The sequence below is a fragment of the Ammodytes marinus genome (genome assembly GCF_949987685.1).
Source record: "Ammodytes marinus genome assembly, chromosome: 7".
NCBI classification, from domain to species: domain Eukaryota; kingdom Metazoa; phylum Chordata; class Actinopteri; order Uranoscopiformes; family Ammodytidae; genus Ammodytes; species Ammodytes marinus.
In genome coordinates this window covers 18,903,487-18,914,954 of record NC_137211.1, presented here as the reverse complement: position 1 = coordinate 18,914,954, position 11,468 = coordinate 18,903,487, and the positions used below count along the sequence as shown (strand labels likewise).

Genomic DNA, 11,468 nt, shown 5'->3' with positions numbered 1-11,468 from the left:
CTCCTGAATAAATGAAAAGAACCTCTTCTTACTGTTTGTACCTGTGGCTCTTGGAGAGCCCAGACACTGCAGTTAAACACACTTTCACTTCACTCTGGACACTGCATCGGTTGCTGCACACTGACAAGACTGACCTGTGGCAGCAGGACTGTGGAGTCATAAATAAAATGACTGGTGCATGCTGTGCAAAAAGACAACAGAGACATTGTAATGTTTAAATATAAATTTTGTATTTACAACGATATTAACATCAAGAAACAAAGTAAGAAAAAAAATGCAGATAGTAATTACATCCTGTAATAATGACTGTATGCTTCCAAGATGTGTTTTTTCTTTTAGTTTTAGTGCCAAAGATGCACTAAGAGGAGATTATTCTTTCATTTAAAGCAAAACACAGACATTTCTTCTTTTTGTGATATTTGTAGATTAAACTTTCATGTTCTTCATTGAGCCCGGGGTTTAAAAAAAACAACAACTCCAAGCTATTATTCAGAGACATAAAGACATCAATCATGAAACCTCCCTTCCAGCTAAGAAAAATCTCAACATTCTCTTGTGAAATAACCGTTTTTGCAGCACCACAATTCAACTGGCCATAATTTCTACAGAAAGGAAGAAACGATCACAAACGAAAAACTCAAAAACCACCTCAGCAGAACCAGACTGGTGTCAACTCTATGTCTTATGGATGGGGATATAATATATGCAATTAAACATATTTAGTTCAATGTATAGTAGAGGTTATGTGCAACGGCGAAAGCACACATGAGTACTTGCACGATCTACGTCAGGAACTGTTTCTATGCACTGCAGAATGACAAACAAAAATCTTTGGATTGAGCATGTGTTTGAAGGTAGATTTCTCAACAAAAGAAAACTTCACAGGAAACACAAAAAAATAAAGGCAAATTTCACTGAAAGAAAGAAGACGATTGACAGGTAATTAGGGATTCAAACTACATCTTGTCGTGTCGCTTCCATCTGGATTAAACGTCTGTAAACCAAAGAAAAGGACTTGCGGACAGTTATACAACGGGACTGATTTCCAAAGTCTGAACGATCAAATCGGCCCAAAATCCAAAGCACAGAAATCTGAGGAGTGGAACCTAAAAAGTCACACATGGAAGCATGAGGTTCAGTTCAGAAAACATCAACCCCACATTACTGGTAAGACATCTGGGCCCCTAGAAGCCTAACACAATCATGTGTCAACTTATTTATTTTGTATAGGCATTATTTGTGTTTTCTTTTTTTTTTCAAAAGAAACAATAATTTATAGAAAAGAAAATTACACACCAGCACCTCTTTCGCTAAGAATATGACCTTAGAAAATAAAGAGTGCTTTCTGAGAGGAAAGAAAATCTACACACACTGCTTTACCAAAAGAGGAGGCCCTCCCTTTTCCAACTGGTGGTTAAGAGTATTGAAAATAAAAGCTGACCTATGACGGATTAAGAAAATTACACTTTTTTAAATATCAAGCCTTACAATCTGTGCAAAAACAGTATGTGACCTACAAAAGCATATATATTTATATATAGTACATTTGAAGCGTATTTACAATTCATATTCACAGACAAAAGAAAGGGAAAAAAAGCTCCAAACAAGACATCATGTCTAATACTGCAGTGCCATCGCTTTGACTAAATTATACTTCAGCTTTGTCCTCAGAGGAAAACCAGGAGGATGGATTATTGCTAGAAACCTGCACACTGAAATCAAACACACACTTTATCTAACAGTGGGAGCGAATGAAGACATTGTCATAGAACTGGCGAGCAATTTCCCTTCTGTGCTCGTAACACGGTAAATCGGTGCAAAGGTAACCGAAAGATCCGCAACGTTTGGATTTGAAAAATTACACCTGGAATGATAAAAACGACCACATTATGAATCTGTATAAATATAAGTGGATGTTTGAACATTAATAGAATTAGGTTGTTTTCATTTTAAAATGAATTAAAAACTATTTCCTTTCTCGTGTTGTGATACTGCAGACGAGATTGTTGGATTAAAATCTGTGCTTACTGCCTTTCTACTGCTTCCCCCTTTTGGAACAAAGATCATCTGGGTTGACCCATTTCCAATCAACGGCCTATAATTACTCAGAGAGGAAAACTTGGAGAACATGCACGCGCGCGCACGCACGCATGCACACGCACACACAAATAAACAGTAAATTTCTGCTGCTATGCATTAATTATTGGGTAAAGGCCTCTATATTGCCACAATCCTTCTGATGTTGGCCTTTCCTTAAAGTGCAATCGGCCAACAAGCAATTCAGTCGTACTTTATTCCGGCGGCGTCCTGGAGGTCGAAGAAGCAATGTGCTACTGCCTAATGACATTCATCTGAGTGTCACAATCCGACGGCTCGTCATCTAGAACCGTGTTTGCTTTACGTTGCGTACGCAGAGATCCTCCAGGAGCAGCAGAGAGGCGGCGGATAAAAAAAATCCCACAAAAAGGTCAGAAACAAATAGAGGAATCCCACGTTTAAAAAAAACCAGAATCTTCGTGGTACATTCGACAAAGGAGAGGAAATTATAACAGGTTTCGTCCGTGTTCAAGTCTGTGATCTGCTCAAGTGTCTGTCCACCTTCACGGTTTGGTCCAGCGTGCGGTGTGTGTTTACCGAAGCGCGCGCACACACACACACAGCTCATGAGAGAGGGATATGAAAAATACAGTCTTACAGAGAGGAATCGCAGTGCTGTGTGTCGTGTCTTATGATTTGTGTGTTTAAGTGTGTCACAGTGTTTCTAATTTTTTATGAACGCTGTTTGTTTTTCTTGTATCGATGTGACAGTCGCTCTGTTTTCCTCCAGGTCACCAGCCTGCTGTTAGTCGCCAGGCGAGGCCAAAAGGAAGTTCACTCCCCCGCCTGGTGGGAGTGCAGCACTACATACACACACACACACACACACACACACACACACACACACACACACACACACACACACACACACACTCCTGTGCCGCCGAAGCCGTGTATTCTCTCTGAATGGAGATCACAGTGAGACAAATGCTTCTGTCACGATGCTCAGCAGTATTTCTAGATTCAGAGGGTAAAGAGAAAAAAAGAGAGAAATAAACGTGATCAGATGAATTGCAATTGAACACCACTTTTCTTTACTTTCCTCAAAACAGAATCAGTGTCAGACAGCGTAAATTCACTTTCATGTTCATTTTCAAGTCTGTAATAAAACAACACTAACATGCCTGTATGTATAATGAAATGGTTATTGGTTGCTTTGATTGTTCCTCCCGTCCATTCTGGACAGTGCTTCTTACAGCAATTTCAATTTAAGCGATGAGGAATAATCAATCAAACCTTAAACGGCGGGAATCAATATAGATGGAAAGTCAAATGTTACATTTGGGTGGCGCATGTTGGTCTAAGAAGAGATTTCTCGCACCCACTTTGCACAAGAGGAGGGATTACAAGAAATGACCTGTAGGTGTACATATGAGCATGTCAGTATTGTTTATAGGGCAACCTAAAAATGTGAACCTGTCCTTTAAGCACTCACCTGATCAGGCCCCATAGGCATGCGCCCCATCACCAATGGGTTCATACCCATCTGCCCTCCCATCTGGCCCATGTGACCTCCTCCTCCATTGGTAGGCATTCCTCCATTCATCATCATGCCTCCATACTGGCCTGGATTGCCCTGCTGCCCAAACTGTTGCTGCCCCGGAGGGCCCTGTTGCCCAAACTGCTGCTGAGGGTAGGAACTGGTGAGGGAGGACGACAGGAAGGAAGGTATTCAACTTAACGTATTAAAGAAAAGAAAAACACATTATTCTCCCTTTGCAACATCGTACATTTGTTTTAGTTCTTACCTGTTGCGTCCCATGCCTCCCTGCGACCAGCCTTTCATTTCTGCACCCTGGTACATGGGACCGCCCTGTGGGTGCTGTTGCATCATGGGATTTTGAGGCCCCAGGCGACCGGGCATCATGGCGTTAGGAGGGCTGCCGCCTGAGGGGCCGAACGAAGGGTCTCCCTGCTGGCCCATACCTGTGGAGATAAATCAGCTAGGCTCAAGGCCTTTCCTCTCTATGATGCTACCCGTGTGTTCTGATACTTACTATTCTTTCAATCACAATATTTAGTCTGACTATAAACAGAAAACACATACAAAGAAGATGTACATCTGCCTATCTTCCCGCTAACATGACACGGGAGATCAGAACCCTGCAGTGCACTGTCTGGCCACCAGAGAGCAGCAGTATTATTCTGTTGTGCGGCCTGTCTCAGTGAACTCACCATAGTTCCCACCGTAGCTGAACTGCTGGGGGCCCGGCTGGCCCATGTTTGGCCCTCCCATAGGATTGTCCATGCCCCCGGGAGCCGTGACATTTGGAGGGGGACTGAATCCTCCGGCGGCTGCAGCCGCGGCGGCGGCGGCCTGCTGTTGTTGCTGCTGCATCAGCATCATCATGCGCTGCCTCCTCATCTGCATGGTAACCATCTCCCTGCTGCGCTGAGCCATCATCTGAGCATTCAGGAAGCCCGACTGCATAAAACAAATAGAATGGGAGACTTTGAGGAGGGTTGACAGGTGTTATAAATATATGTGGAGCTTTAATACAATATACAGTTAAAAATAGTCATCAGTGACGTTAAAAAATGGGTGGGTGATACAAATCTGCCCACCTCTTGATTATAAACTATTATATGAAGCCAAAGAAAAACATCTATTATTTAAAGAAGGGGGGTGGAGGGTGGGAGAGGACTGCGGAAGCCATGGAAACCTTCAGATTCCTTGGATCAATAATCCCCTGAGGTCTAAGTACGTCTGCAAACCATTAAATATTTGTGGGCTTTGGCATAAAACGCATGCATTTATACAGGTACATTGGTATTCGTTCAATGGTGTTTCCTATTTATATAATCCTATTAATTTTATTGTTTTTAAATTCCTCTGTGTGTTCATATCCTATTCTTTTCTATCTGCACAGTCCTTTTTCTTTCTTTCTTGTTAACACGCTGTAGCATTGTAAAGAAAGTGCTCTATAAATCAATTTTATTATTATTATTAGAATTATTATTATTATCACCTGTCCTCCCATGCCGGGCTGCATACCGGGCCTCATGCCAGGGTTGCCTCCCGGATTCTCCATCTTCATGCCCATGCCCTGCCGCGTCTGATTCATGAACTGAGAAAGGAGAAAGAAGATTCAACATAATATGGAGGAGCAAATGTTAATCCGACCCTGTCCTCATTCTTTACTGTATCACAAATCAATTATAAATACACTCTCGCATAGATGGTGCACTATTGTGGCAGTTAGAAAACAAGAAATTATGTAAGAAGAGAAAATGATGTATCAGGCAAGCTTCGGGAATTCTAAAATATTTCTAAATAAAAAAGGGCAGAGGGTCAAACATGCATTTTCAAGTTACCCATTCATTGTATTTGTCAATTTCTAGCCATTTAAAAGATGCACCACTGATATTGTATTCAATTACTCCCACATGTGAGAAAGTCCTCCATGGATTTTACACTTGAGTATCAATTAATACACCTGAATGATTAAGTATTCCAATGTGAATGCCCTTCATATAATCACAATATTAACACGGTTAGATTAGAGTGAGTACTTTATTGGGACAGCTGGCTAACACAAGCTAATTGTTTGCATGTGAACTGATCAGTCAGTGAGCTTCATGTAGTCCTACCTGCTGGCCCTGGAGCCTCTGCTGCAGCTGGAGCCTCATTGGTTTGTTGGCGGTCATCATCCTGGGTCTCATCATGTTGGCGCGGGGGTGTCCCATACCGCCCATTCCACCCATCCCGGAGAAGCTGCCTCCTTGGCCCATCTGAGAGAGCATTGGTCCAAAGCCTCCCTGCTGGCCCTGGCCCTGCATGGGGTTCCCTCCATAGCCAGACTGCATGGGCATGCTGGGGGGTCCAGGGTAGCCCTGTCCATACACAGGCTTCTGCTCCAGCACCATGGACGGGTCCTGCCCCGGGAAGGGCTCCAGCTGCTGTTCAGGTCCCTGGTTCTGGAGACAGGGACAGGATAGAGGACAAGGGGGACAATGAAAGAGAAGTTTGTCAAACAGCTCCATCTAATTGATTCATTTCCAAATGGTTGGCTCTGTAATTTTCTTTTTCTAAGCAGCACAGATAGATCCCTCTGGGCTCATCCATCTCCCTTTTAGTAAAAGAACAGACTGTGAACACGGTGAGTCATGACTAAAATATCTAATGCAAAAGGTGAACGTAAAGGCTCACTTATGAGACATGCAGGCTGATTTCTCCTTTTACTTTTTGCTTCTCGTAGAAGAACAAAGAGGGGACAATACTGTTAATAAAGGTGGTGTCAGCAATTCTGGAGAATGCTTGTTGACAAAATCACTTTTTGGAGATATTCACTATTTTTTGACAAAAGAAAATTACAACCAGAATCGCTGACTCCACCTTTAATCCATACATTTTGTTATTTATTGTGAAAACCCACCTGGCTGACGAGGTCTGGGATGCCCAGGGCCCGGTCTATCTCCTCCAGAGCGATGCCGTCAGTGTTATTCAGTAGAGAGTCTAGCTGGTCCAGGAGCGCCCGCTCATCGTTCTGACCCTCACTAGTGGTGGGAGGCACCAGAAGGTCGTCTAAGGTGCTGCCAAACTGTCGTCTACAATGCACAGATGGACATAAACTCACCATGAGGTTGAGTAAGAAAAAAAAAACGCTACTACAGAGCACAGCGCAGCTAATCAGGAAGGAATTACAGACAATAAGGGATGTTGCACTGACCTGTTACCCTCCATGCCCATTATAGAGTCCGGCCAGGAGGAGGACTGGCTGGGCTGTCCCTGTTGGCTGAAGGGGCTCATACCCATGCCCATGTCAGCAGAGCCTCCTAAGCCACAAAGACAATACTTTTCTTATTTATACACATCACAGAACCTCCTAGGGAAAGCACGATCCTTGCTAAAATATGAATCACAATTTTTTTTCCTTAAGAATTTAAAATCATAATTCTTTCATACGATTCTTGTTTCTGCAGCAAAAACAGTTATTGCACTCTTAAACTTAACATTTAACATTAAGAGCTGGACCTAAACGTCTCTTCTAACATAAAAACGTCTCTTCTCATTCTCTTATTTATGTACACTTAGGCTATATGCTGCTGAACATAAAAAAACAATATATAAAGTAAGAACTTTCGATTAAAATGAATAAATAAATAAAAACTAGCACTCAGTCCATTTTGGAAAACCAAACACTGTTCTTGGTGGAGAACACAAGCCTACAGGATCAACATTTTGGTGCATCATGGACCAACACTGGCAAATTACATTATCTATTATACAGTTTATATTGTTCCAAAGCAAAGAAGTTAGCATGCAGTGTGACGTTAATGCATAGTAAGTCAATCGGCATCATTTAGAAATAAGATTGTATAGATATGAATTAAGATTATTTGTGATTAATCGTGCAGCCCTAGTATCTGCGCAGCACATCTTCCACACTTCTCCCTGCTTTTGGGTACATATATTCAAATAACTGTGTTGTTTACAGCATTTACAGTATGACAGACGTACCCATTTCCATAAGCTGTTGCTGCAGCATGGACCTGGTGCCCGGTACGCTGTTGGAGCGGCTAACCATAGGTCCAGACATCATGCCCTTGCTGTTGTTGTACTCCATTCCTGGACGCATCATGGATGGGTGTCCTGCTGAGCCCACCGGGCTGGCACCAGAACGGGGCATGCCCCAGTCAGCTGAACCCCCCATGGGAGACCTCTGGGGAACCATGCCCCTATTCATTGGTCCTGGTAATACATTAAGACCAGATGTGCATGTGTCAGTATCATGAAAGGGTTTAAGGAGATCAGTGTGGCCAAGTCCTCCACATTTACAATCTTAAATCTGTTTAATGTTTAAAGGTTATTCGATAATAGGATACGACAAATTAAAATACGTAGAAGGCAGAGATTGGTGAGAAAAATCTCTTAAAACTAATGCAGAGCTTTTTTAACACACACCCATGTTTCCTGGGTAGCCATCAGGGCTGCCCATCATGTTCTCCTGCTTGATGAGCATTGGGCGTCTACCTGCTCCTCCGGGACCACCTGGAAGTTTCCCGTCCATAGACACTGTCCTCTGGAAGGGCCCCCGAGGCCCCGGACCCATACCTGGACCCCCTATATACAAAAAGTATAAGATCATTGCTCACACTCATCATTGCTTAATGATTAATTTTTTATTTATTTATTTATTTATGTACACTTGTGTCCCCCTGAAGAATAGGGAGATTAATGTCTGCGTTGCATGAAATAAGTTGATATGGGAAACAATAACATCTAAGTATCTAACCCTATGACAATTCGAAAATATTTATATTTTATAGGATTTTTCAGTACACTTTAAATTATGGTGAGAGAATGATGATAAATATTTGTTTATTTTTATTGGTCTTGATACTGCTCACACACTTTCAAACAGCTTTTACGATAAAACATTGCATTTACATGTAAATAGTATTGTTAGGAGAAAGAGAACTGCGAGACTTGTTGGCTATTTTTAGCATCAAGGCCTGAAACTAAGCTGTTGAAGTAAACTCAAACTCAGAAAGACATCACTGATGATTCCAAATGCAGGTCAGCTGGTATGTTGTATTTATATCATCACATATAAGTACGCCATCCACCCTTCTTATAGGCTTTTGTCCTTGAACCACTTACCCTGCAGGCTGTCGTCAGGGCAACCCTGGGGTTTGTTTCCTGTGTCGTTAGCCCCTCCACCTCCAGGCTGATCCGGGTAAAAGTCAGAGCTTGAACCCCTCAAGTCACCGAGGATAGACTCTAGGTTGTGCAACTGGACATAAAAACAGTTTAGTTATTACATAAATGTCTGACACGGTAGTAAGTCAATTAGAATATGATTATTTCAATTATTCTGTCAATTCTTACGTCATCAGGTGGCTCCGACTTGATCTTGCTCTCAGGATGTTCAGTTGCAGGGCCGGGCCCGGGCCCAGGGCCGCCCCGTGCAGGACCGCCAGCGGCCCCCGGGGCTCCTTTACCGTCTAGCTCTTCCAGTTTAGGCTTGACGTCTGCCGGCTCTTTGGAATCATCCTTGTTGAGCAGGTAGTGCAGGAGGGCATGGGTCTTCTCCTTCTTGGGGCTGTGCTGCTCCTGCTTGGGCTCCGTGACCATCCCGGCCCCAGGGCCCCCTGCTCCAGCCTCGCCACCCTCCTGGCCGCCCAGCGTCACCTTCCCCGTAGCCTCGGCCGTGATCTTCGCCACGTCATCAGGGGTGTTGCCGTTTTGAAGAAGCTTGTGGAGGATCTTGTGCTTCTCTTGCAGCGAGCCTGTGTAGTGGGCCGACGATAGGGATGCAGAGACGCCCCCCGGCCCCCCGGATGCCTGGCCTGCATTGACTGAAGAAGAGGAGGAGACCCCGGTGGATGAGGGGCTGGTCATGCCTCCGGTGGGGTCCTTGCTGTCTGAGCCTGCAGCCTGAGTGCTGCTGCTGCTGGTCGGTGGGGGTGGTACAGGGGGCCCGCTTGGCCCACTGCCACCTATGCCTAGCTCCTCAGTTGGGGAAGTCAGCAACTGTAGCAACTTCTTATGGCCCTTACTGTCCGGCAACCTTCGAGGGGGTTCAGAGCTGGCCACGCCTGCCTCATTGCCTCCCTCTCCGGACTCTTTCATGACAGTGGCTGCTTGACTGTCCGGTCGGTCTCCAGAACTCTCCGCCTGAGGATGCTGATGCTGATGGTGGTGATGGTGTAAGGGGTGGTGGTGGTCGGCGGGCCCGGGCCCTAAGCCTCCCGCGGGGCTCTTGGAGCCATCTTGTCCCGGTTTGGCTGGTTGACTGGGCTGAGAGGAAGAGGAGGAGGAGTGGACGCTGGGAGAGCTGTCTGGTTTGAGGGCTGGAGAGGGGGATGTTAGGGTGGAGGGCAGGGAGCTCCCCACTCCTTCACTGATCGCTTGTAAGGCGTTCAGGGAGCTGCTGGAGAATGTGGTGGTGCTTCCCCCTCCTCCTCCTCCACTGGCAATGCCACTCATGGGAGAGTGTAGGCCTAGAAAGGAGGACATAACTCAATGAATCCAATCGAACAAGTAAATCAATTTATAATATATAGGTTATGTAGGTTTCCATTTAAATGTATAGCAAATATTTTGTAAGTTGGCAAAAAAAAAGAAAAAACTAGACTAGTTTAGTTTAGATGTTGGCGGTATAGGCAACCTACTGCAACATGGCTATTATAAAAAGTAGTACATGTTCACTGCTCTCCGGAAATTATGTAGCACATAGCAGCAAGGGGCAATACGACAACGAAACAGCTGATCAGTCACGTGAGTTCAATGCTGCGTCAAAACGCATTGACAAATGTGTTTCCATCTCTCATCGTGCACAACAACTCTTTTTAACGCATCAGTCAAATCCAGCTCAAGCAAGCATGAAAACTTTTATGCAAATTACACTAATTAGAGGATTTTTTTTCTTCAAATTTTAGCATTTCCATCATCATCATTTTCTTACGCGATACCTGAAAATGTGCATTAAAAGCAGGGTGATGGAAAAAACACCAGCTACTGATCGCCCTTACCTCCAGGTGAGAACTGGTTGGCGCCCATCTTTGGACTCCCTCGGTTACGGGGTGACATCAGGAGTCCCGGCTGCTGGGGGCCGACCATTCTGGGGCTTCCTGTGGGGCTGTTCATGCCACTCAGACCGAACCCGCCGCTTGCCTGGAACGGCGGGTGCTGTTGGTGCTGCTGCATGCCTTGGCCTGGGTGGTTCATAGGACCCATCTGGTTCATGTGTCCCACCTGATTCATCTGCATCATGCGGTTCCCCATACCGCCTCCTCCTGCAGCACTTCCTCCGTACATAGGCCCGCCTCCCATCGGACCCATGTGACCCATGTGACCCTGTTCGCTCATGCCATAGCTCCTGTTCATGCCACCCATGCCCCCCATCCCCATCCCCCCACCGGTGTTCATGTTCACTTGGGCATTGGGGTTGGGGCCTCCCATGCTCTGTTGTCTCAAAGGGTTCGCCATCATGCTCCCGCCCTGAGCCGAGCGGTAACCATTTGGTTCCCTGTATGATGGGGAGGACAGCGGGGAAAAAAGCACAGCGTTTTGAAAATATGCTCAAACCTTGAAAAAGGCAACCAACTCTCCGACAGCAGATTCTCACAATAAATGCATCTACAGTATAGTGCAATTCCCTGTGAGGAGTTATTTTTTGCTGAATGTATAGTAGGGTATAAAAACAACTTCAGCTGCTACTTCAGCTATTGAATGCCTTAGCTGCCTCACATAGATATGGTGCTTTCTTTTTGTCAATACAGTAAAGTAAATGACGCATCCTTTTTCTGTGTTTGAATGGAGTGGGTGTGCATTTTCAGTTCCTGACCTTTGTAGTAGGTGAGTGGAGATGAAGCCTTGAGGCTCGTTGCTCATGGGATGGCGGTACAGTTTGCTCTTGGTCTGG

The 11,468-nt window shown here is 44.9% G+C and overlaps 1 protein-coding gene across 1 annotated transcript in view; it reads right to left on the bottom strand.

Moving 5' to 3' along the window:
- Positions 1–281: 281 nt before the first annotated feature.
- Positions 282–11,468, bottom strand: part of LOC307253242 (nuclear receptor coactivator 3-like) — a 66,226-nt gene continuing 55,039 nt past the window's right edge. The window contains exons 10-23 of the mRNA XM_080031186.1: positions 11,391–11,468; positions 10,576–11,072; positions 8,930–10,044; positions 8,702–8,834; positions 8,003–8,161; positions 7,559–7,789; positions 6,768–6,873; positions 6,474–6,645; positions 5,689–6,015; positions 5,067–5,165; positions 4,273–4,522; positions 3,846–4,023; positions 3,533–3,737; positions 282–3,054 (exon numbers count right to left, since the gene is read on the bottom strand). The exon at positions 11,391–11,468 is cut by the window's right edge and continues 70 nt beyond it. Coding sequence (XP_079887312.1) covers positions 3,043–3,054; positions 3,533–3,737; positions 3,846–4,023; positions 4,273–4,522; positions 5,067–5,165; positions 5,689–6,015; positions 6,474–6,645; positions 6,768–6,873; positions 7,559–7,789; positions 8,003–8,161; positions 8,702–8,834; positions 8,930–10,044; positions 10,576–11,072; positions 11,391–11,468 — 3,562 coding nt within the window. The 3' untranslated portion in view covers positions 282–3,042. The remainder of the gene's footprint in view (positions 3,055–3,532; positions 3,738–3,845; positions 4,024–4,272; positions 4,523–5,066; positions 5,166–5,688; positions 6,016–6,473; positions 6,646–6,767; positions 6,874–7,558; positions 7,790–8,002; positions 8,162–8,701; positions 8,835–8,929; positions 10,045–10,575; positions 11,073–11,390) is intronic.